The sequence below is a fragment of the Phyllostomus discolor genome, chromosome 4, assembly GCF_004126475.2.
Source record: "Phyllostomus discolor isolate MPI-MPIP mPhyDis1 chromosome 4, mPhyDis1.pri.v3, whole genome shotgun sequence".
Lineage (NCBI taxonomy): Eukaryota > Metazoa > Chordata > Mammalia > Chiroptera > Phyllostomidae > Phyllostomus > Phyllostomus discolor.
Window position 1 is genome coordinate 184800967 of NC_040906.2, and position 26762 is coordinate 184827728.

At 41.4% G+C, this 26762-nt stretch overlaps 1 protein-coding gene and 1 pseudogene across 4 annotated transcripts; one reads left to right on the forward strand and one right to left on the reverse strand.

The window, feature by feature from the left end:
* Positions 1-970: 970 nt before the first annotated feature.
* VNN2 (vanin 2) lies at positions 971-24073 on the reverse strand. Of its 4 annotated transcripts, none has more exons than XM_036024737.1 (10): positions 24038-24073; positions 18173-18483; positions 17947-18001; positions 17401-17632; positions 17147-17277; positions 13102-13294; positions 11275-11563; positions 9447-9820; positions 8353-8523; positions 971-2577 (listed from the first exon to the last, which is right to left on the reverse strand). In XM_036024737.1, exons 4-10 carry the CDS (start codon positions 17611-17613, stop codon positions 2395-2397), a joined length of 1554 nt encoding a protein of 517 aa, XP_035880630.1. In that variant the 5' UTR covers positions 17614-17632; positions 17947-18001; positions 18173-18483; positions 24038-24073; the 3' UTR covers positions 971-2394. The 4 variants fall into 4 exon arrangements, with proteins under 4 accessions (XP_035880630.1, XP_035880631.1, XP_028365368.1 ...); XM_036024738.1 differs by lacking the exon at positions 24038-24073 and adding an exon at positions 20472-20534 and having other exon boundaries at positions 18173-18354; XM_028509567.2 differs by lacking the exon at positions 17947-18001.
* LOC118499952 lies at positions 21743-23220 on the forward strand (annotated as a pseudogene).
* Positions 24074-26762: the final 2689 nt, after the last annotated feature.

Here is a 26762-nt window from a genome sequence, read left to right on the forward strand (position 1 = left end):
GCCAAGGGAGATCAGCGTAGTGTGCAGCAGCACTCTGGTGTGTGGAGCTCAGCTGTCTCAGCAGTGGTTCAGAGCCTGCCTGAGGTATACCCTGAAAGTGGTGTACTCCACCTTCTGGGTTTGTTTGTTTTTTTTAATTAAGTGTCTTGGGACCCTTGATGGCAAGTGAGGAATTTTCCCAGGAGCCTATCTGTGAGTGATACATGGCTATTCTACTTGGCACCCTTGATGTGAATTGGGGAACTTCTCCAGGGGCTTATTTATGGGTAGTCCCACTCTGCAGACACGGCTGTTCTGATCACGTGTGCAGATATGTTAGGTGTGTTTCCTTGCCAGATGTGTCTGCTCCGACGTAGGTAGTTTCCCTCTTGAGCCAAAGTGTCCTGGCTGACTGGCAGCCATCTTGGTTGACATGAGTTACTCCACTTTGTTTTATATACTTTAGGCTATCTTGACAAGACCAATGCAATTTTATTGGTCCTGCTCTCCACATTCATAAAGATAGCTTCTGGGGGTTCCAGATTTACATGGTTCTTATGTCTTTGATTCCAGAAGAGAGGACTTCTTTTTTAATTTATTTATCATCAAAAGTTCTAGGGAACATTCTCACCAATGTGGTTTCAAACATGTACTCAGCACCGCATGAATCTCTGCCCTTGCAGTTCTAGTCCATGCCAGGTAAAGCTTGGACACACTCTGGAGCTAAGAGGAATGATCTCCAACCCCACATACATGGAGGATTTCCCTTTAATAAAGAGGGAAGAAGGGAGTCCTGGCTGGTGTGGCTCAGTGGATTGAGCACTGGTTTGCAAACCAAAGGGTCACTGGTTTGATTCCCAGTCAGGGCATATGCTTGGGTTGCAGGCCAGGTACTCAGTATGGGGAGCAGGAGGCATCCCCACTTTGATGTTTCTCTCCCTCTGTTGCTGCTTCCCTTCTCCTCTTTCTAAAAATAAACAAATTTAAGAAAAAAAGAGGGGGAAGGGGAGGCTTGGCAGGGACCAACAACTGACATTCACCTCTGGAAACCATATAAGTTTCTGAGAATAATTCTGATTTCCTTGATCACTTTGGCCTTTCATTCCTGAGAGAATGAAGGCCTAAACTGAAGAGTTTAGGGTCAGCTACTGCCTTCCAATTTAACTTTTTGAAGTGAAATGTCATTGCCCAAGTGTCATAATACACACAGCAATGCCACTGCATAATGTCTAATGTTAGACATTAAGTAGACCTTGCAAATCTGAAATTCTCCATGTTTGATGAGAAGATACAAGAACACAGTTGTGATGGCTGTGTGATTTGGACTATGTATAAACATGTACATTCAGCACCACTTTAGAGTGACCATTTCTGATGCCCCCACGTTGAACACAAGCAGCAGAGAAACCCCTCTTCAAAAGTAAAAACAAAAATGTGGCCTAATGTCCATTTCCTTTCTCTTAATATTAACCACTTCATTATAAAAATAGTCCTTATTTCCTACTGTATTGTCATAGAATAGGCAGATTGAATCTATAAGGAGTAATATACAACAACATAAAAAAAACAAAACATAAATGTCTCAAAGGTGATATTTCAATGTGAAAATATTAAACAAAATCATTTTGAAGATATTAAATCTGAAAAAATCTGAACATTTATTTCTTTAATTTTAAAAATATTTTCATTAAATGATCAACAACAAATACACTGTATTTCAAGTACAATGAGAGATATACATGTTGAGAAATGCAGGCTGCCCACTATTGAAAACAGTGTTGCTATTCACAGTCATGGTCTTTGTGTTATGGATCTGGGCCCATTAAATTATACCACAGCCTTCAGGTGAGGTAGTTCAGGACTATGAACGCCCTGAGCCAGGTCTGCTTTGATACAAACCTGGACTATCTGTCATCACTTCTAGAACATCTCAAAACAACTTGCATTGTGAATATAAACTTCAACATTACCATCTAAATGGAAAGTGAATTTCCCTCTAATCGTGAGCACAGAAAAGCAGATTAATTCAAATCGTCTTGAATGTCAAATAGAATGCAGTCACAAAAGTCTCAATTTTCATCATTCCTCTTCTCTTCAAAGGTCACAGCTATGTTCACAATGCCCCTGAGGCTCTGCACTCTGCTTCTCATGCACACAAGCACACACAAGGTCACAGAGCAAATAAGGTTAGAGCTAAGTCTGGACATTCATTCACCTGACCCAAGCACTCAGGGGGCAAATTTACAGTAATAGTTCAAAATAATTCAAGATGAGAAAAATACATATTTAGAAATCACTGGTCTATGCTACAGAGATGGCCCCTCAGAATCTCTTAGTAACTTGGAAAGCTGATAAATACATTTAGCAAAATATATACTGCACAAATATATTGTGACAAAGAGTTGTCCCATACCATCACAGTATTTGCAAAATTGTGATCATTAGCAAAGTGGATATTAACAGGTTAGTTGTTTCCAAATTGCCGATCCCTCCTGAGGCGGAATGTGCGTCCTTAGCGTACCACCTCCCAAACAGTGACACTGTTAGAATAGGCTCAGACATTCCATTCTTGTTTACCAAGCGCCCATCTTTTAGTACCTGAAGAAACAGTGGGGAAAGTATAGTCAGCTTGATTAAGTATGCATTACAAGCAGAATAATATTTTTAAAATAATCCTAGATATCATGGTTGATCAAGTCATTCCAGTTTGATCGGGTGGGAAAGGGGAGCTGGGAACAGGCAGGACAGGAAAGAGACAGCTATTTTTATTTTTCATCCTCACCCAAGGACATGCTAATTGATTTTAGATAGAGACAGGGGAAGGGAGGAAGGGAGAGATGGAGGGAAGGAGGGAGGGAGGGGGAATGGTTGGGGGTGGGTTAGAGAGAGAGAGAGAGAGAGACATCAATTCCGGTATGTGCCCTGATAAAGGATTGCACAACCCTGGCTTATCAGGATGACACTCTAAACAACTGAGCTACCTAGCAAGGGCCCCAGGGACAGCGATTTCATATGTAATGAAGTCTAGAGTCATTCTATAGGACTCAATATTTGAGTTTCAGCAATAAAATTGAGACAGTAGAGAGTCTTGGACCCAGGAATTGAAAAATACTGGGTGGCCAGGAAGCCAAGTTAAGACCAGGTGGCCAAAAGGAACACCCAATAAGCTGACCAGAACAATGTCATGACACTTCCACTCCCTACTCGAAAATGCAGAAGTAGCTGATTCTGCCTTCTTTCCAATGTCTTGCTTCCTTACAGATGCTGAAAGTACTGACCCACATGCACAGTTGGTCAAGTCTGGCTGTGGTGAGCTACACCACCCTCTTATCACAGCAGCGCAAGTGTGAACATAGTTACCAGGCAACAGAGCTGGAAAAGCAAGTCATGACCTTGACATGGGAAATTCAACAGCCCACCTTTTTCAAAAAGCCCACCTTTCCATACAAGTTCGCTTTGATCCCAGCTTATAAAAGCAGTCAGGCAGAGCCAGCCCCTGAGTAAGTTCAAAGGACCTTCTTTTCCTCTGTTTTGCCTCCTTTGTGCTTAAACATAAGCTTAATATTATTTGCCTGGAAATTCTTCTGGAGTGTTGTCTCAATTTCTATATTGGGGATTCCCAAGAATCTTAATGTGGTCAACAAGATGTAAGCCTTAATGAAAAGTCAAAAATCATCATCAGCAAACATTTCTTGAGTCCAATTAAATGCAAGATATTCACGAGCTAGTGGAGTACAATCACACCCTTCCCTCAAGAAGCTTAAAAGTTAAAGATGAAACTGAGAAATCAGTATATTATGTATTGGAGAGGGAAACAGGAAAATTCTTAGATGGTTGGAGAAGGAACAGCTGGACTGATCTGCTTCCCAGAGTGGGACAACCTGCCACAAGAAGGAGCAGCTAAAGGAATTTCTCCCTAGGGCTGGTAATAGAAGACATTGTGGGAAGTGGAAATCCAAGTAGCAAAGTCCCATTCTGAGCCACAAGTGGGTGGCAGGTCTAGACGATGTGTTTTCTCTCTCCAGTTGGTTAGAACCAGTGATGTGCTGCAACTGGTGGTGTGTGTGTTCTGCTCACCAGAATAGGGGGTTGAAATTCCAGCAACCTTGACAGCTGGCTATTAAACATAGTCATTCTTGAAATTGATCATGGTGGGAATATGTCTCCAATGAAAATGGGCAAATGCCACAAATCAGGGATTTTTATTTCTTCTTCACAGTGTGGGTTGTTAACATTTACAGCACACCAGTGGCTACAGCCAGACCGGTGAACAGGAGAATATGCCACGTGGTCAAAGAGGAAGGTGGGGCTCGGGTGGTAAAAGGCAGGAGTGATCAGACATATCCTGAAGTCCCAGAGGTCTCTCTCTCTGTATGGAAGTCATGTGTCCAAATGAATGGGGTCAGAATAAAAAGAAACACAAACAGATAGACAATAGATAGAACAAGAATAAAGAAAATGAATCCATCAGTTGTGACAAGGACATTTTAGATGGGGATCAACTTGGAAACTGAGAAACCAGATAGATACTTCCTAACTAGAATAAGAAAATGGCTAAATGTCCTAGAAGATAATCTCTGTGGTCCTCATGTGCATGTGGAGACATATATCAGTAACAAGTGTTCAGACACACAACCTGTTGCTAATTAAGTAAACCAAATAAGATATTAAATGCTCACTGTTTATTGCTTGTTGTATTCACTGTTAACCTGTTCCTTGTTTATTAAATTGTTCATTAAAGGAACTAAGCTAAAATATCAGAATTATATTTTAAATTATAGGTCAGTGAAAGTTTAAAACAAGTTAAATACATACTTTATGTTCTAGTGACTTTTTATCACTATGGTCAAATTCTGTCTATTTTGATCTTCTTGGGATTAATTGTTCTAGATTTGTGATTGTCTCTCAGATTCTAGCTAGAACTTAGCATTTTTACTGGTTTCTTATTGGACATTTTTTAAAAGATTTTATTTATTTATTTTTAGAGAGGGAAGTGAGGGAGAAAGAGAGAAACATCAAGGTACAGTTGCTGGAGACCATGGCCTGCAAAACAGGCATGTGCCCTGACTGGGAATCAAACCTGCAATGCATTATTAGACATTTTTTAATGTGATATACAATGTACTGGCCATTGGAGCAGTTTATAAAATATCATTTGATCTTTTTGATTAATCCCTTAAACTGGTAGCTCCTACCTATCAAAATCATCTGTGGGACTCTGAAAAAGTACAGGTCCCATTACGAGATTCTGATTTACTAGACCTGAAAAGGAACCTGTCCCCTTATGCCCCCAGCCCATCTGCACATGGATTTATACTTACATGATGTGCATGGCCTATGACAGAAACCTGGCCTATTTCTGGCAAGCTTTCCTTCCAGTTGTTAATGACCTTGGTTCACCAGGCAAACACTTAGTACTAAGTACTTAAAAATACACCCATATTTGTATAATCCTTTCCTGTTCACAAAGTACTTCCACATGCATTGTCACATTGACCCTCATCAAATCCAAGGGGAAGATATTCTGTCTTGACAGGTAGAAAACGTGGAGGTTCACTGACTTGCACAAGGATGTATCCCTAGTCAGTTGCAGAGATCAGATATCTGACAACACACCAGAGTTGCCTGAAACATCATAGCAAGACGTTTCCCACATTTGTGGTTATGGTCAGTAACCTGGAGGGTGGGGAAAACATTGGATAAATGTGTTGAAATCTCTGCAGAAGTGATCCTATAAGATAATGTGTAAATGTTTGCTGATGAAGAGTGCTAAGTCCAGAAAACTGGGAAATACTCCAGAAGACATGGCCAGCATGACTCGTAAAAAACCTGTCACCTGGTCTCTCTAAAAACAGTATGTTCAAAGAAGGGCCATGACCTAAAAGATTTCTAGAGAATAACCTGAAAAATCAAGAATTGGTTTCTCTTTCTCTGGCTCTCTTTGAGGAATGGAGGCACCAGATTCAATGTGGTCTTAGATAACCAGCCCTACAGGGCAGAAGGACATTGCCTCAGGCCTTCCTGGTGTTATGAAAATCTGTTCGGGGAAGACCCAGCCCTTTCTGTTTTAATCCTGTCCTCACAAAACAAACTTCTGATCCATGGCTTCCTAGTTTGAGAGGACTTGCCAATGGATAGCCTTCTTGAGACAACAGTTATTGGTCCTCTCTGTTTTCCATCTTGTGAGTTTGGTTAGTGTTTATTCCTTAGAATGTGATGAACCTCAGAGAAAGTAATGTCATAGAGAATCAACACTTGTGAACTGAAAGTCATGGAGCTTCCTCCAAGACAACGTGATACCCAAAACCCTGCCTAACAGGCAAGTGCGCCTTTTACATCTTTTTGGTGTGACACTGTATGGTATTTCATCTTTCAATGAATAAGCTGGAGTAGAGGAGACGTGATCTAAGTGATGAATATACCATAAAGTGGCTAATTTAAAGGACAGGTGCAGCCTCTCCCTTCCCTCCTTTCTTCCATGCAAAAATGAGGGCCCAGTGCCCAGACATGGAAGACAGAATGACAAGTTCTGAGAATTATTAAGCTGAGAACTACAGATATTATACCATCAAGCACTTAACCATTTACTCTTCTGTATCATTCTCTGTTGCTTCCAGCTACCTCAAACCATCCCGGATTTTAAAAAAAAATTAAAACAAAGAAAGAAGGTAGTTATGTCTGAATTTCTTCCTGCTCTCTGACTCCTTATCAACTACCACCATCCAATTCCTTCAAACACTGTGGGGTTAAGATAGAGTGAAATGGCATTTCTGAATCTAGACTTTTAACCTGGTCTGGAAAACTTGAGAAGTCTTCATCTTTCTCCCATAAATGAGGTGCTTTTTGACATAAATGGTCAGTCTCACTCTAGGATAATTCCTGAAGGAGATACATTTCTATGAGCACATGACATGGGGGAAATGCCAAAGTGCTACCCAGAGGACTAGGTTGTGTGCTCACTTCAGACAGCAGGGCTTCAGAGATGCGGAGCACCGACACAACCTGACCTCCGACCTATAGGAACCCTGTTCTCCTTCCCCTCACTTCCTGAAGTGGCTCCAGACACTTTCAGTTCGTCTCCACTTATTTGGGCCAGCCTGACCACCTGTGAACTACTAGACTTCAGTTCTAGCGCCCTCACTTCAGACCCCATCATGACTTTCTGTGGTTGGCATTTACACTTTTATTCCAGCCTCAATTTGTTCATGATAGTCTACCTAACCTGGTCTTATGGCAACCAAGGACTCCTGTTCTCTGGGTCTCTCAGCCTGAAGGCTGCACTACATGTTAAACTTCGGTTTCACAAAATTAAATATTTTTATCAACATGCTATATCCCAACCTGATACTATCGGCAAACATGACCATCAGCAATCAACAATTGTAAAGACTTTCTTGCTTAATGCCTTAGGTGAACTAACATAGATCCTATTTTTCTTTTATAGACAATGCAATGACTTTACCCTAGTTCCTGAAACCCTGCCCATGTTTGCCACAATTTAGAGAAGACATTAGGGTTCAAGCTGGTCTAGTTGAGTGTGTGTGTGTGTGTGTGCCATGTACTAACAAACATAAACCTACAGAGTCTTGATTCTAATTTGAAACCAGCTTAATCTGTAAATTAATTGGTTATAGCCACTATAATTTGTAAAATAAATATCTAATTTTCCATTTGCTTCCACATGTGACAACAGGAAATCAACAATCTAAAAATAAACATTTTTCAAAGGTGCCTTGAGCTAGTAGGTTTTAGGTATATTATCATATTATCCCAACAAAGTGTCATCACTTTAGAATTACTTATTATTGTCAAAATGGCGAAAATATTTCCTCTTCATTATCCGTGCCCCTTTGCAACGGGATTTTACAGCTCACTGAGAGATCACATCATTTATTTCTCTAACCCTTGAAACTACATTGGTCACACGACTTGCTTTGATTGATGAGACATTTGCAAACATGGTGCAAGCAGAGACTTGAGAAAAACTTGCCCATTGTGGCTTTCCCTCTTGATGCTCTTGGGCTCCTTCAAGCCTGAGCTTGCTGGAAGAGGAGAGACCACAGGGAGAGAGTGGCCCCAATCATCCCACCAGTCTAAGACAAGGCCATCAGAAGCAACCCAATACACCAGTAGAGACAGATGCATGAATGAGCCTAGCCAAGATCAGCTAAGTCTGTGGCAAGCCAGAAAGATAGCCTAGGTGCACTCAGTTCACATTGTCAGCCACAAAGGGCTAAAAAGGATATCATCTAAAGCCATTCAGGTATGAGAAAGTTTGCTATACAGTAAAAGTTAAGCAATATAGTAGCCATAACCTATTTTACTTGGCTTCAGAGAACAGAGAAAATAAAAATACTCTTAAAATCCTCCTACCTCAAATTTTCCAGGTGACAGACGAATTTTAGTAAGCAGCACTTCAGGAAAAACATACTCTGTTCCAAATGTGCCACTTAGAGAGAATACATTAAATCTTGTCAAAGCAGTTTCTACTGGCTGTCCGCAGGTTGTCACATCAGTTGTTCTGCATTTCAGCATTGTGCACACCTATGCAGAACAGATGGAGATAAAGTGCAATACCTTACATCTCAGTTGCTTGTACTACAACAGCTGACTCAGTTTATAACTATAACAAAAAATATTTTCTCTATCTGATAAAGGGATTTGGGTCATGTTTTTTATTATTACCAGCTTTATTGGAAATGGCAAATGATTTGAGAACTCACCCCACTTTGTGGGTAACAAATGGATTGAAGGAAAGAAGCCAGTTTAGAATTAGACTTAAACCATTAGTTTGGCACACCAGATGATTAGTTGGCCCAATAGAGTAGAGGTCTTTTGGCAACCATAGTACCAAAGCTAAAGTGATGGTTAAAATTTTCACAATTACTGTTTTTCCACACCCTTGTTTAAAGGGAGGGCAGTGGGGGCACAAAGGGTAATAAGAAGATACAAATGCATAGCCAACACTATATGAAAAGTTTGAATTTTAAGTATTTGTCATTGGGAGGGAATAAAATGAACAGGACATCTGATTACAAGAGAAACTAAGATAAAGTTGTTATCCCTATTCATTGTTGGTTTTAAAAATCAAAACAAGACTTTATATTCAGATACATTAGCAAAACTACATAAGAAAGCTTTATTGAGTTACACTATAAGTGTACACTAGTTTGTTAGTCAAATACAAAATTATCATGGTCAGGTTAATACTTTTTTTCTTTTTTTTTTGAGTTTTAGGTTAATACTTTTTAAAAACATGCTCAAAGCAAGCAATCACATTGTACTTAACTCCTATTGTAAATATCATACAATTACTCCTAGTGTGTATATGCATGTGCATGTATGTGTAATACTGGCAGTGTGGAGTTGTGCAGAGCAAAAGGACTTGGCCCTCTGGGACACAAATGAAAGGGAACCCTGTAAGTTACTGATACCTAAACACTCCCTTTCAGTGGAGCTGAGGTTACCTGCCAGTACTCTCTTCCCCTGCGGCCGTGAAGTCCTGAGAAAGCTCCTAGAGCATATACTTCATTCTCTTCTTTCCTTGACATTTCGTAGCTTAAATGACAGCACAGATCTTTCTGACAGACTGTAAGGTCGCCTGCACTTGCGGAAAGTTCTGTGAAGTTGAACGCATCCCGGGAAATAAATCCCTTGAAAGTGCCTTTCTGTACTGGGAACGGTTTGATGGTCGTGGCATAGTCAGCCCAGTTCACCGCCGCTGGGAAGTCAGGGGAGCTTCGAGGATGCGAGTCCACTTTTGAAAAAAGGATCTTTCCCAGCTCTGTGTCCATGTCATAATGGTATGCTTTGGGAGAGTGCGGAGCATAAATGCCACTGCCTGTGAATAGAAAGTGAGTCTTTTAAAAGCAGCACTGCCAGTTTCCCCCTCAGAACTGAGCATGCGCTCATGTGCCCGAGTTCATCACAGTGAGACAGCACACAGGCCTCTGGTCACGCTGAACACCCAGGCACTTCTATTCTCTCCTGGAGGAATTAAACAGGTGTTCGATGTCTCGTGTCAAACAAACTTTGAATATAACGAGAATGCTTATGAGCATGATGGAAAATTCAATCAGATATACAAATCTTTGTATTGGGGAGTTCATGAAAGGTAGGGAAAGGCAATTCAAAATTCTCTCCTGTTCCCCACTACAGTGGTGTTTTTTTTTTTTAAAGATTTTATTTATTTATTTATTTATTTTAGAGAGGGAAGGGAGAGATAGAGAGAGAGAGAGAAACATCAATGTGCGGTTGCTGGGGGTTATGGCCTGCAACCCAGGCATGTGCCCTGGCTGGGAATCGAACCTGGGACACTTTGGTTCCCAGCCCGCGCTCCATCCACTGAGCTACACCAGCCAGGGCACAGTGGTGTTTTAAAATTACCCCAATTTTTCTACACCATTCTCTCCAATGGGTAGATCTAATTCCTTTCCCTTTGAGTGCAAGCTGCACTTTGCAACTCACTTCCAACGAATGGGAGACTGCAGAAATGACAGTGTGTGACTAGTCATAAACAGCAGTGCAGTGGCACACACTCTCTCACTCTCTCTCTCTCTCTATCTTGGGTGTGCACACATGCATGATCTGGAAGAAGTAAGCTGCTATGTCATGAGTACATAGAGCACTGCCTTATGGAGAGGCCCAAGTAGCAAGAAATGAAGGTCTCCCACCCACAGCGCCTGAGAAACTAAGAGACCTGCCAATATAGCCATGTGGGGCAGCTCTGCTGGAGACTCCCTGTGACTGCTAACCCAGCTAACAGCTTGATGTAACCTGAAGAGACCGTCTGAGTCAGGATCACCCAGCTAACCTGGTACCAAATTGTGACCAGTAGAAAAAGTGAGATAACAAATGTTTGTTGTTTTAAGCCACTTTTTACTTTGAAGGTAATGTGTTTGCTTTGAAGGTATACAACATATCAGTAATACATGCCTCTGCCCCTTGCCCATGACTGAGCAAATCTGGTGTAGTTCCGGCTCTCCCGCTCACTAGTGGGGAGCTTTGGTAAGGTCCTTGCGCTCCCTGTGTCCCAGTGTTGTAATCTGTCAGAGTGGGATGGCAATGCTCAGCCCACAGAGCTGTTGGGAGGATAAAGGAAATAATACACATACAGGTCATAACACAAGCAGAGCAGTTAAAACCAGTCACTAGGCTTTCCTTTCATGAGAAAAGTCAGCAAATACAGTGGCTAGTCCCAACAGAGAAGCAAAAAAGAATGATAGCTCACATCTGAGCACTAGTTTCTCTGCATTTAGACGTATTATCTGCAAGCCTCATCTGGTCATAAATTACCTGTCATGTTTAGGCGGACATGATGTGTATTGGCCACAAGAAGATTGACTCTCATTCCCATTGCCCAAGCTGAATGGAATTCAATGGCTGTCAAAAGGGGCAAAACATTCATCCAAGCTGTGGGTAACAGTATGGTGTCCACACGGAAATCCTTCACCAGCTTCACGGCAGGATCGTGGAAGAGGATATCGAAGCATGTGAAAATGCCAAACTTTCCAAAGTTGGTGTTGAAAGTCACCAGCTCTGGCTTCTCAGGCACATCGAACTGAGGCTCAGAGTAGAGGTGGTACTGTAACAAATGCACAAGATCAAACCAGGAAAACCTTGTTTATCAAAGGGATGGCTTGTAAAAGCCTTCCAAAATTAGTAATAGATTTGGCTATGGTCAGCAGCAGCAACTCTGTAGGAAATGAATTAATCTGGTAATCAGAAGTGGAAGTCCAAGGAAAATGTAGTCTCTCTCTCTCTCTCTGTCTCTCTTCCCTGATTCCTTCCAAGTAAACTTAAACAACTATCCTAGTCTAATACAATAATTAGAGTCAGCAGTTTAATAAAATGGTCTGCAAAGTAGAGAATGAAGAGGTTTAGGAACGAGACTATTAAAGTTTCTTCCTACAATTATTCTCTATCAAAAAATGAAAAAGAAATTGAACTTTACTAAAGTACTCTGAGGGGACAGGGAGAGCCCTTTGGTTTAGAGTGACCAGAGGTTCCTCCCTCATTTGTCCACACTCAGTGCACTGCACTGTCCTGAACTTTACTTGGGCCCAGTTAAATGGACTGATCAACTGTGCTACCAGTGGAACTAAATAAACACTTGCAGAATAGCAGAATACTTAAAATGACTCTTGCAAAGGAAGTGTATTAAAAAGAATATTAATACTGCAAAGCCTAGGTAACAAAAAATGGAAGAGCCAATATTTGTATTTCTAATGTGAGACAACATTTTTTAGGAGAATATGCAAATTTAATTACAAATGAAAAGAAGTTGTCAAAACCCACAAAATCATGAAGAAAGCTGTTTGAAAGTTATGGGTTTTGTTTATAAATACAAAACTAAATAAACATATATTGACAACTCAAGTTAAAATTTTTCTCTATAGCAGTACATGGTAAAAAAGAAAAACATTTGAAAACGATTGGGTTACTACCACTCCACTGGATGAATACTTATATTTTAACCGGGACTTCCGGCAGATTATTTCTCCACTCGGAAGATCCTGAGGCTACAACTGAAAGTGCTTAAAGCCAATCTAGGGAGGAAGGGGGCACACACACTGACGTGCATATCTCATATCTTTTAAAAGGCCGGAATCTCTCTCCGTGCCCAATTTAGTATAAAATCACGGCTTAAGTTTATTTTGTTCTTTTAATTCAGAGTCTAAAGTAAAAATGTTCTTATCTGACTTTAAATCCATAAGAGGGTACTTAAATGAACTGGCATAGAAAAAGTAAAAGATCATTTTTGTAACTTGATAGAAAACAGGGAAATCTTCTGTGAAACTCATTCATAGAATTTGGAAACACCTTTGTATCATGTCAGTATTGAATGGTATCTAGATTATGGTCACTTTGGTATCCTTTGAGTTAATATTAAAATTATTTTTATGTACAAAAGATTTATCTCAATTCTAGACTATTGCAATATCTTTCTAATAGGTCTTTGTCCATTTTTTTCCAGATTAGTGTGTTTCTAAAATGTGATTTTCTTCAGTGCTTGCCTTAAAAAAATCTCTAATGACATCATACATAGGGAATGAAGCTCAAGATCCTACACACAGCATTCACGGCTCTCACAACAGGTGCCCCTTTACATGCCCCCCTTACCTTATGGTAGCGTGCCACCAGTTGTCCCTTTTTGTCATAGACCACGTTGGTATTGTACTGATAATAGCCATTAGAAGGACAGGTGGGGTCATTAGATTTACATGGCTTTTTGTCTCCAATATTTGCCAAAACATAGATAGAGTTGTCCTTGGCCAGGCAGCTGAGTCTCACTTGTACAGGTGTGTGACCAAATCTAAATCAAATTTTAACAAGTCAGAGAAAGACAAACACTGCATAATGTCATTCATATGTAAAATCTAAAAAGGCTGAACTCAGAAAAACAGAGTAGAATGGCGGATACCAGGGGCTGGGGGTTGGGGGAACTGGGATGCAAACTTGCAACTAGTAGATAAGTAAGTCCTGAAGATCTAGTACACAGGATAGTGATTACTGTATAGCCAACAATAGTATATTATAAACCTCAAAGTTGCTTAGAGACTAAATCTTAATTGTTCTCACCATGAAATAGAAATGATAGTTATATGACATAATAGAGGGGATAACTAGAGCTATGGCGGTTATCATATTGCAAAATATAAATGTCTTAAATTAACACATTATACACCTTAAACTTACACAATATTATGTGTCAATTATATCTCAATTAAAAAGGCATTTCAACTTAAAATGTATTTTAGTCATTTTGTATGCAAACAACAACAAACTCCTAGATACGAAGACCAAACTGATGGTTGCCAGGTGGGAGGTGGGGGTTGGTGGTTGGGTGAAAAAGGTGAAAGGATTAAGAAATACAAATTGGCAGTTACGAAATAGGCACAAGGATGTAGAGTACAGCATAGGGAATACGGTCAATAGTACTGTAATAATTATGGTATGGTGCTAGGTGGGTACTAGACTTACCAGAGGTATCACTTCCTAAGTCATCTGAATGTCTAACCACTATACAATACACCCAAAACTAATATAACACTGAATGTCAGCAGTAATTAAAAAACTTAATTAAAAAAATAACAGTAAGAGCCTAAGTGTAACTGAAGTTAGTATAAAAACCATGTATAAAAGTATCATATTTTAAAAGCCACAAATTATACTTAAACTTCATGAATTTTTTCTACATCGTATTTGTTGCTCTGGCCATTCATCATTCGCTCTCCTGCATCATTGGTTGTCTCCTCCATAGGATCATTCCATTGGCATGCAAACATGCTCTCGTATCTTTCATTTACAAAAAAATGAAATAGAAACTTCTCTTGAACCCAAATGCCTCTCTAAATCTTGCTCAATTTCTCAGCTCCCTCCCACAGCAAAGCTCCCAGAAAAAACTGTCAATCTTGTGCTCCCCAGCTTGTCTTCTCTCCTTCTCTTCTGAAGCTCTCAAATCAGCTTTCCTTTTCATGATCCCAACAGACAATTCTTATTACTGCCAATGAAGACCCACAACTTACTTGGTCTCGTCCCATTTGTCTGCAGCCACTGCCACAGTTAATCACACCCTCCCCCTGGAAACCCTTCGCCTGGCTTACTGGACCCTACACATTCCTGCTCACTGGCTCCTCATCTCGTTCTCCTTGCCTGGCTCCTCCACATTTCTCTTGAGCCTAAACATTGGAATTTCCTAGATCTCAAGTATTAGACCCTTTCTCTTCTCTAACTGACTCCATAGGTGAAGCCATCATGGTGTCAAAACCTTCTATATGCTGACTGCTGATTTTCTGCCTCCAGCCTTGACCTTGTCCTTTCATGCCAGGTTGACATCTCCACTTGGTTATCTAAAGGACATCTCATACTTAAGATGCACCAAATTGACTTCCTATTTCCCCTGCAGAAATATTATTTCTTCAGTGCTCCCTATATCTGCAAGTGCAATTCCATGTCTCTAGCTGCATAGGCCGAAAACTTGGGAGTTACTCTTGGAGCTCGTTTTTCTCTCATACTTCCAATCTGGCAACAAATCCTGTCACCTTGACCTCTAGAATATATCTCTACTCTGACCACCTCTTTCCACTTCCACCAGTTCCAACCTGGTTTCAGCTCCTATCAGCTCTAAGCAGGATGATTACAACAGCTTCCTAAATGGTCTTCTGCTTTGTCGTTACCCTCCAGGTCTTTTCCCAATATAGAAACCTGAGTGGTGCTTTTAGAGCGTGAGTCAGATTGAGTCACTCCTGGAATCAAACCCCTCCAGGTCCTCCCCATCACACTCAGGGGAAAAACCAAAGTTTTTACAATAGACTTCAAGACCCTATCAGAAGTGTCCAACCTGTGGCATCTCTGGACCACACTAGAAGAAGAAGAGTTGTCTTAGGCCACACATTAAGTACACAAACACTAATGAAAACTGGTGAGCAAAAACTGGTTTTAAATAAATGTACAATTTTGTGCTGGGCTGCATTCACAGCCACCCTGGGCGGCAGGCAGCCCACAGGCCATAAGCTGGGCACCCCTGCATCTATAGCACCCCCATAGCACAGTGCCTCCTGATCTCATCTCACAATGTCTCTCCCACAATGCACTCAGGCCATACTCACTGAAAGCTCCCTAGTCAATCCAAATCTAAAACTAACAGCAATTGGTAACGGAAAAAATACAATAAAGATTAAATAAAATAAAATAAAAATAACCACAGTAGGTCCTACACCTCATCCCACCCAAGTACCACATTTCCCTTATTTTTATCACAATATATTCTATAGAGCAAATGAGTTTGTTTACATCTTTCTTCCTCCACAAAATATTCATCACCCAAACATGGAACATAGACTTTGTTTTATTGAGTATTGTCCGTCCTATTCCCAGAATAGTATCTGGCACACAGCAGGTGCTCAATAAACAATGACTGAATGGATGAATTAAATTTGACTATGCTGGGTGGTAATGCAAGGCCATTTTCTGTCAAAAAGTATTCCTTCTACTCTGGGGCTATAAAAGAGGCATTTACTAACTATATGAAAAGCCCTGTCTCCAAAATTTACTAGTTCCCATAGTTACTGTGATCTTTGACTTACCCACAACATTGCAACATGTTTTGTTTTTAACAGGAAATCCAGAACTCAGCCCCACTGTGAGATTAAAGATAAATGGCTTGCCCCAATTCTTAAAACTTCTGTGCAGAAAAACTGTCCAGCAATTGGCCTTTGGTTTGCACCAAAGAACATTTCTTGCAAACACATAGAGTGATCAGCTCAGAACAGGAACGATGGGAAGATGGAACTATCCAGTGTCATGCAATTGAATATTCTCACCTGTGCTCTGGAGAGCAAAGGAATGTCCTTTCCTGACAGCCCTTATATAAATGTCAGAATAGCCAGGAATGATTAAAAAAGTGTGGTAGCCATAATTCCCCAGCAATAATATGGCGGAGGAATGTTTGATAAACTTAATTTCAGGTAAAAGAGCAAGAGAGTGTGAAAGGGTAACGGAATGAGAGGATCTGAGAGGTGAGTAAGAATAAGTGTGATGGAGAGAGAGACGTTTCACTGCAAGTTTTGAAGTGCGCAAATCCGTACCTCAATAAGCTCTTATTAGGAAGTAGGATTTATATAGTAAATATACACCTACATCTATTAAGTATTTTATACTAGACCATTTCTAGATTACTTTTTCCCAGGAGAATTACCTTTAGGAGCCTAAGAAAATGCAAACTTTCAAAGTATAAGGTCTTATCATTCACTAGAAAGGACATGATGAGGTCTTTCTGTGTGAGAAGCAGATTCCAGAACAGAGACTCTATAAAATTGCAGTATGGTACCCTCAAATAGACACATTGAAATATTTTCCAAACACAACCCACTGTCCACTTCAGAAATTAATTTACTACTTAATTATGTATCTATGAGATCTTGTTCCCCTTAGCCTGTAGTCCCGTTTGCATATTTTCTCCAAATTTAATGAAGCTATAAATCATAAATAATTGTTCAATGGTATATAAGTGTAATTATTTAAAGCTAACAAATGACAAGATAAATGTAACAGTAACATATAGCATATACATGATAACTCAAGATTTATCATTTTGCTGTGGTGAATATACACATTTTAAAGAATTACAGCACTTTTGCACAAACAATGTGGATAGATAAAATACTTGTGGGGGTCTTGACATGGAATCCAGTTCACCCGAGGGTCTGGGATATCCTCCAGGTAGGGGAAAATGGTTTCCCTGGTAAAACTCCATCCATAAAGTGCATCTTCTGGTGTCACGATAATTTCAGCACCCTGTGTGAAACAAGTCAAATCCAGATCATCTCTCCATATGTAACCCAGACAATGCAACATTTAATCTTCCACCAGATCTCATGTCCCTACCATAAATTATGATGAGTAGAAATAAAAGAATACCTGCTGAGCTGCCTGCTTAATCGCTTTCTCCAGAATATCTATATTCTTGTTCATAAGAAGCAAGGCATTGTCCTGAGAAACAGGTGTTTCTGTTTTCTCTGGCAATATGACTGCGTGTTCATACACTGCAGCTATAAATGTATCCAGGGCACTGACATGCAGGGCAACCAGGGCAAAAACTGCCACCGAGGTTTGAAGGGAGGAAGTGGTCATGGCCAAGGTCTAGAGGTTTCTGAAAATGCAAATAATATCCATGGAGCATTTATAAAGGGCGGTATATTTATGTAACACATGGCTGCCAGCTATTCAGTCCTTATTTAATAATCCTATGAATGCTATACCCAGCCACTTTCGAGGGAAAAAATACTGTCATTAAATGAATACAATCAAAAAGTATTACAAAGGTTGTTCAACATGTACTACCGATAAAATCTGAGGTAAAATGTCAGGAAAACAAAATTCAAATGTAGTAAAATTGCACCCTTTAATCAACAGAAAGAAAATGTAACTACACTGACTCTCATGTGAAAAATCATTGCCACATACCTGCTATATCCCCTTCACAAGGTTATTCTGAGAGTCAAAGACACATGAACATTCTCTGTAAGACTGGGGTGAGATGACAATCATTAACATAAACAGGTGACGATAGAGTAATGTGATAATCCTGACTGCTCAGTGATTTCATTGTTAGGCCCTCAGAACAACTCTTATTCAATTTAATGAATCTGGTCTATTTGGGGTGCTGGGGATGAAATGGGGGATAGGGTACCTGAGCACCAACTCCTGGATCTTGCCAAGCAGGACAGAGCAGATGCACGTCAGCCACGTGATGACGACATGACAAAGACACCGAGGAACTCAGGATGGTGAGGAGAAGCCTCTGGCTCCGCCACAGCCTGAAGGACGTCCTAGTCTGGCCGCCCTCCTGGAAATGAAATGGCATCAAGTGAGCTGAGAAGTGAAGAGTTGGAAATAGCATGCACATTCATTGACAGCATGTCCTCATAGGCAGCGAGGATGACACATCAAAATATGAAGCAAGAAAAACAGCTTCTGCTTTTCAAACTATTCTTCTGATAACTGTATACCAGAAAAAAAGAGAAGCAAGAATAGTACTATAGCCAAAAATATAGACCGTGGTAAAAAACAATGTTTCTGTCCCTGCCCCCTTTGAAGGCTTTCATGTATCTTCAGAGGATTGTTTGAATCTGCCGTTTTGGAAAGAAATGTCAGCTTGAGGAGAACCAGCCTGAACTTTAACCATCTTTTGGTCCCAGGTCCCACCCAGGTGAGGCTCTGGACTTGGATGGGTATTCAACTCTTCAGGCAGCAAATGCAACTAAAACCAAAAGAAAATCTGAGAGTAATGCCATGGCATGCCCTACTGGCTGGAAAGGGTTGTGTCACAGGAAGTTGTCAGTGGCCTGCTGATTTTGACCTATAGCAGCAGCAATTGCATGTGGTTCAAACCACATTCTGCTTTCTGTTCTCAGAAGATGGGGCCTGTGGGCCACTGAGCTGCGGAAGTCCCTCTGAACTGGTAGCATGCTCCCACACTGAGGGCCTCCACTCACTCCTTCAAAAGTAAAAGAGTAACCAGCTTTCTTGATGATTTCAATTGCAGATCATTAACTTTATTTCTGATCCAACTCTGACAAAAGTTCATTGCATTCATCAAAAACAACTTTTAAAAATTCCCTTGGTTGGTGCTATAGACTAAATGCTTATGTGTCCCCCATACCCCAAACTTGTATGTTGAAACCCAACTTTTAGTGTGATAGTATTAGGAGGCAGGGCCTTTGAAAGGTGTTTATGTCATGAGTATGCAGCCCTCGAATATGGGATTCCTGCTTTCATCAAAAGAGCCCTAAGGGAACCTCCTTGCCTTTTCTGCTTTGTGAGAATACAATAAGAAGGTGCAGTCTCTGAACTAGGAAGTGCATCCTCACCAGACACTGAATCTGCTGGTGCCTTGACCTTGGACTTCCCAGTCTCAAGAAATGTGAAAAGTAAATTTCTGTTGCTTATAAGACACCCAGTCTACAGTATCTGCTAGAGCAGCCCAAATGGATTAAGACAGCTGGATTTAAAGATTTTGGTAAAGTAAGGATGACCGCCTTACTTTTAGGACAACAGAAATAAATCCAAAGGGACTGGATCAAAGTCACACATGTCGGCAGTTATAGAAACAAACATTTGAAAGCGTCAGGTAAAAAAACAAAGCTGGTATCTCATGTACTACAGAGGGGGAAAATGAAATGACAGATTAAAAATACTAAAGTGTCAAGCTGTAGTACATTTATTGTTTAATCACACAATGCAAGGCTGTTGACCAAAGAAAGTTCAAATCTATAAAAGGTTCAAAGAGTTTATTTGAGTCAAGACTGAGGGCCAGACCCACAATCAAAATCTCAGAGTTGAGAAAATGCTCCAGGGAGTAGCAGTTTTGTAGTTTATTTTATATATTAAAATCAAAGGGCTAGATGGAAGGAAGGTTAGATGAAATCTATTGGTGACAAATTAAGGAGGCTGAAGAAGGCTGAGTGGGAATATCTCTAGCACTGAATAAAAAGTAAGAATGAAGAGATATATCATTTACATTGGCGGGTGCAGGGTCGTTAACGTTTAACATACATAACGCACAGAGGCATGCAGGTAAAGGGTAGCAACAAGGAATGTTGGGGTGGTCTGGCCCCAGCACCGGGTGTTTATCTCTGCAGGTCTGGAGGAGAGATTGGATCATCCTGCCACTCTAAGTATATTACCCTCGTTGCACAAAACCAACGAACAGGGCTTGTTCAACATAAAGATGAATCTATCATATAGGCCTTAGGGCATGACTTCCCATTATAACCTGCTCAGTTGGAATTTTTATGAGCAGAACATCCCGTGTGGTTATTGAATTTGTCAGGCCTGCCAGGTAGCCCCGAGCTTGTCAGATCTGCCAAGAAGCCCTGTTTTCCTTTGCAAGAGCTTCACAATAATTCACCAGTTATTCGTCGTCTTCATTTCCAATGGGCAGGGATGTAAAAAAGCATGTTTGAGGCCTAAGATACCTAAACACTTACAGGTCTGTCTAGGTGAAGCCTTCCACTCCCCTGGATGCCGTCTGCTCTCTTCTTTCCCAGGCCTGTGGCTCCCCCCCCCCCCCCCCCCCCCCCCCCCGTCACCCTTGACTTCTTGTTTTGGTTTGCTTTCTGGGTGAGCAGCACCTGGCCAGAAGATTCTGCTCCCTTAGCACTAGGAGAGGGAGTATTTGTTTTATCCTAGCTAGACAACTCTGACATGTGGCGTTTTCTGTCAAGCAGTCTTAGAAACCAGGTAACACGGGCCAGGCGGAATCACATGACTGCGACTAAACAATGTCCAAATGGCCAGGAGAAGTAATGGAGCAATAGAAGCTAGCCATTTTTTAGCACTTAAGACCTTAGTTGACTCTTATATTCATATCACATTCTTTCTCTTTAGCACATTATTCTTTCATTAGCATAATGTAGATCCACTCTAGAACTTTCCTACAAGTCGACATAACTAAGTTCTGTATGGTTCTGCATCTAATTACAGATAACTTACATGGCATGAATTTTTCCCACTTTAGTTATGAGACTTACAATGGCACTGAGTAATGCTTAATGGCATGGACCCTGAAGCCAGGATGCCTAGGTTTGAAATCACTTCCTAGCTGGGTGACTATGAGTAAGTGATACATCCTCTCAGTACCACAGTTTCCCTCACCGGCATAAAGGTGCTAATATGTGCTGAATAATTGTTGCTGTCATTATTGCTTCACACCACAAGATGATGGCCCTATTAGAGGGCAGTGACTAGTACAGCCCTGACCCAGGTCTTTAATTCTCTCCGCTCCTGTGCCCACCTGTTCTTAGTTACTAATCTGCTAAAAGAACATCAACCAGTCCATATTCTCTATTTTCTCATTGCTCTGTGCCTTTCCACAAAGTCTTCCGTGTTTTCTCTCTTCTATGTCAATCTGCCCTGAATGGTTATTAAATTATTAACGTAAAGTCCATTTCTACCAGCTAATTTTGAATGTTTTCTGTCCAATTCTACCTTAGATTCTCCCTTTGATCAATAGTTCCAATTCCTTAATTCATACATCATACAATTTTTTTAAAAACCACACACCCACAAAACAAACACACACACAGAGCTTACCAAGAAGCAGGATTACTCATGCATGGCTGTCGGGAATGTGAAATGGTACAGTAAGCCACCCTACAAAACAAGCTTGGCAGTTTCTGGGGGAAACAAAAAAAAAAACAAGAAAAAAAAACTAATCATGACACTCCCCGCTGTCTGGGGTGGAGCAACAAACAGGGAGATGGGGCAGAATCCCAGCACCTACATCCTGTTCCCAGTTCTGGAAGAGGACAGGACAATTTTGGTGGATGGTTCAGAGGCCCTAGTGCAAGAAAAATTTCTGTATGATCTGTTACTCCAGTTTCTGATAGGCGGCACCATTAACCAAAATTACTATATGCAGAGACAAAGAGGAAAAGCAGAAGTCTTGTGTTTGTGTGTTTTGAACACCCGGCATCTGAGTCATGTGCCAAAGTTCTGCTAATTGGCACACGTTTCTATGGAAGACCAATTAATGTGTAGTATCTGTGTGGGAGTGCTTGCTCTTCTGAATCAACTGACCAAAGTTTTGAGAGCTGTGTTAAGACGAATTCCCCAGCTACAGGAACTTGTGGGAAGGTCTTCCTTCCCTATACATTTTTTTCTCCAATTAATACTGCTGCTTTACCTTAAGATTTTTTTTTTTTTCAGAAAATGAAAGGGCATGCGTATAACCCAATGCTGCTGCTTTCTTACTATGAGACGATAGCACCACTTCCTAATGCACAGCCCTGCCCTCCCACCATTCATGCTCCACTTCTAGAGGCAGGACTTAGCTCTTAGGAATGGACTCACCAACAACCGGGTTACTCTGATCTTTATCAGCAAAGTGAACAAGAGGCAAAAGCACCCCAGCAATAGTGATAAAACAGAAAACAATAAGGAAATGAATACAGCCCAAAGTTCTGAAAGTGTGTGAAGAAAACATATTATGTTCAAATAAAATACTTATTTACACTGGTTTTCTTTTAAAAGGAAAAAACCTATCTGAAGTCACTCAACAGCTGAGTTCATGGTGGTCATTTTCCGAATATATAATAATGTGACTTAATTGATTTGGTATTCAAATTTGTCTTGAATGACAAAAACTTGAAATAATGTACTACTTTTTGTATCTCTGATGCTTTTTGTCAACAACAAAGGGACTTCGAGTTGTTTACTTTTGTGCTGCCATGACACAATTGCACTGAACTATACATCAGAAGTTATACTGAACCCCGTGCTCTCCTAGATTGTCACCTGTAACTCTCAGCTACACATGGGCTGGGGTTAGACTAGGCTGTGGATTTTCTGAAAGGAACTAGTACAAATATTTGAAATTTGCAAGTTGTTCCTAATGAAGACTGAATAAGCAGGTTTTAGTTAGTTTCCTGTTCACACTTTAGATTTTTTCTGTCTGAATATGCTATGTCTGAGTCTTACTCTCCTGTGGGTTTATTTCAGAAACAGAGGACATATAACCCTGATCCCAGAGGACTGACAACTTTCAAAGGACTAGTCTTCATTTGGGTTGTTACTTCTTGAGATGACTGTGTATAAATCGAGATATAAGTTATTTACTTTCATTTACTAATTGTCTTTTATGAAAATCAGTTTGAAAGTTATGTCAGTATTTATTATCCACCTCTCTTGCCAGCGAAAGGAACAGCCGATACCTGTAACAATGGTAACGAATCTTAAGAGCGTTACACTGAATGAAAAGGCCAGTCCCCAAAGTTATCAACATACTCTGTGATTCCATTTGCACAGCATTCTTGAAGTGACAAAATTATAGGAATGGAGAACAGATTAGTGATTGCCAGAGAGTAAAGAGAGTGTGAGGGTGAGAGGGAACTGGATGTGGCTATGAGAGGGCACCATGAAGGATGGGAAATGTTCTGTATCTGGACTCCATCTGCGTATTCTGGCTGTGATGTTGTACTATGATGTTGCACATGTTTCCATTGGGGAAAACTGGGTAAGGAGTATACGTGACCTCTGTGCATTAATTCTTACAACCGCATGTGAATCAACACTAATCCACAAATATAGAAAGTTTCATCAAAAACAATGTGATTTATTTGCCCTTTTTATTTTCCCTTTGATTAATTTGAATATTATATATGTACCAGTTGCAATAGGGTCTTAACTAAAATATATAATTTATTAATTATTATTATATCCTACAATCAGCTACATAAGTTGGTTTCCTTTCACAAGAGGATTCTTTTAAACTGGGCCCCTTTGTTACATTTAGAAGAACATAAATATATAAAAATATAAATGCACATAATGATACCCTTTGACAGTTTGTCCTGCCTTTTGCTCAAGTTTTTTCTATCCTCTTCCCCATATTTTTAGCTCTTATTGTCATTTATTTTAATACTACTAGCAAAATCATAAAATGAGGACAGGACAAGATTAGTTTCACAAAGCGACTTAAAATACATACACTGGGATCCACTGCGGCAGGTGTTGACAGCAGCCTGTTGGGAATGGAAAGAGAAAGTTCTCTCACCAGAGGTGAGCCGCTCCCGGCTGAGCCCACCGCGCTTTCCCACCGCTTGTGCCGCCTGCCCAGCGGTCCTAGGGGTCCACTTGGAGAGCCGGGCTGTCCAGGGGCCACGGCCCCCTTAAGAAGGGGGAGTGGCGTGGCGCTTGGTGTGCGAAGCTGCTGGAGCCTAGAAGCCCCGGGCTCCTGCGACCACAGCAGCTCTCGCCACCCTGCAGCCCTCCGGCCCAGCTCCACCGAGGGTCTCCGAGGTCCGCGCCTCCCAGCGTCCCGGGAGCCAGCAGAGGTGCGTGCGGCGCGAGGTGCGTGCGTTGGGGCGTGCACCGCTCTGAGATGACTTTGATCCCCAAAGCCAGGTGGCGACCGGAGACTGCTGCAGCTTGGAAACGGACAACAGAAGCCCTGACGCCCTAACGGGCAGAAGGTCCCCGGTGAGGAACTAGGAAATCCTGGGCGACCTATCGCCTCACTACAGGATCTCCGCCCACGCCCAGCGGCTCTGCAGAGGAGGGGATTTCCTGGTGGGTTCTTGTGCACCCACAACAACTGTTAAAAGCAGGATGTGATCACTTGTCTCCAAACAATGAATTGATTAGACCTAACCCTGTAGAACACCCTTGGTGACCCAGGAAGTAAAGGAGTGTCCCAGTCCCACCCGAAGAAAAACTACATTTCACAAAGAAGAGTAAAGGAGAAGATTCACCAGATTTTGGCCTTGTATTTAATTCACTCGCTTTGGAGCATCGTGGATTAATAATTTACCAGCTTGGCCTTTATCTTACAGTGTGTTACAAGGTGCCACTTGAGTTTTCTAGGTACTTTTAGCTCTTGATCCTCTTTGCTGTGAGGTGGGGGACTGCCTTGCTTGGAGCCTCTTTGCAACGTGTGCGGTACCTGCAGGTTCTTCTTGATTTTGTTAAATTAAATATCATTGTTTCTGTCGGCGAGATCTTTTTGCCCTACAGCACTGACATCATTTTAAACAACAAAACAAAACTGTCTTGGATGGATTGTGAGCCATCTTTGTATAACTATGAGGAATAAAACATTCAGACTGTAAAACCATACTGTATTGTGTCACTTTTGATCAGAGTAATAAACATGATTTAAATTTAACTAAAAAAGTTCTCTCACCAGAAAGCTTGGAATCTGTGTGTTGACTTTGAACTCTCAACAGTCAACAGCGCTGATAACGGTAATAGGCTGCTGGTCCTGAGTGAGACCGGGACGGTGAGGCCGGGTCAGGGAGTTGGGGGCGCAGCCGCTGGAGCTCGGCTGGAAGCTGCTGGCGGATCCCCAGGCGCAGTAACAGCGGCGAGTGCCGCAGGTCCGGAACTGCAGACACTCAGCGTGTCATTGGCCCTGGGCGGAGGGGGAGTGGATGCTGTGGGACACCTAGGCAAGCGCCCGTGCTCGCAGAAGAAGAGCATTGAAGCGGGACCAGGGTGATTTAAGCATTGAAGCCAGGCTAGGCTCATCAGGACCTGGACCTCTTCTCCACCCCACAGGAATGCAGTGAGCCAAAGTCACACTCTTTCCAGGTGTGGATCTGGGAAAAGGGGATTGGTGACCGCCTATTTCCTCCCACGCTGTCCCCCTCCCCGCAGCACTGGACCACTCTCTGATCTCAGGGCGAAGAGAGGTGGGGGGTGGGGGAAGCGGAAGAATGAAGAGTTCATGGGATTTGTGAATATTCGATTTTGGCAATTAATGCCCCCCCCCAAAAAGTGTCCCCAAACTGTCCTACTTCCAGTCGCTCTCCATCATCCCCGATCTTGGCTTTGTCATCTTTACATATTTTTTCCCTGCTTTGGTGGTGTGAAAGGGTACCACATCATGTTTCATTTGCCCCTTCAGCATCTGTTTTGCTCCCTTTCTTCCCCATCCCATTAGGAGGTACCACCATACACCCATACCCTCAGGCAAAAACCTGGGAGTCATCTTAAATTCCTCTCCCCTTTTCCCTCAGCATCAGCAGATCCTGTTGGTTCCACTTCCACACACATCCTCTTCTCTCCATCTCCACCACCACATCCCTGATCCAAACCACTAACGCCTCTCTGGATCTTCCATTGATCTCCCTCCAGCCCTGCTAAATCACATCCCCACTCACATGTGCATGCCTGCACAATGACCTCTCTGAAATACGAATCAAATTCTGGCATCCCCACCTAAAAATTGGCCCCTCTACACTTCCCCAACTTCCTTTCTTTACTTGACTCCAGATGTGCAGGCCAAGGTCGCATCTTTGACCACATCAAGCCCTTTGCACATGTAATTTGCTTTCCCCTCAGAATGGCTGTCTCACTCTCACCCTTCAGATCTCAGTTCAAAAGTCCCACCTCCTTAGAGAGGCCTTGTGTGAATTAGGACCCCACACCAATCAACTCCATCCAGTTCCACTCTCACATTACCCTGTTTTTTCCTTCCTAGCATCTCTACAAGACAATTAGAGATCCTGGTATTTATCTATTGTTTGTCTTTTCCCCTGAAATATAAATTAGATAAAGGCAGAGATTGTATACCTTGATCACAGCAAAATCTGTAGCACCTGTCACAGGATCAATTCAGAAAAGGCATTTAATACTTTTGAATATGTAAATAGATAAAACCATTTCTTCTATTTTAAAAAGGCAAATGTGGCTGTTAAACCACAGAAATGGATCAGGAGGTATAAGAGTTGCATAATAGAAATTCTCTTCAAACAATAGCATGGATTTTACATGAAGTT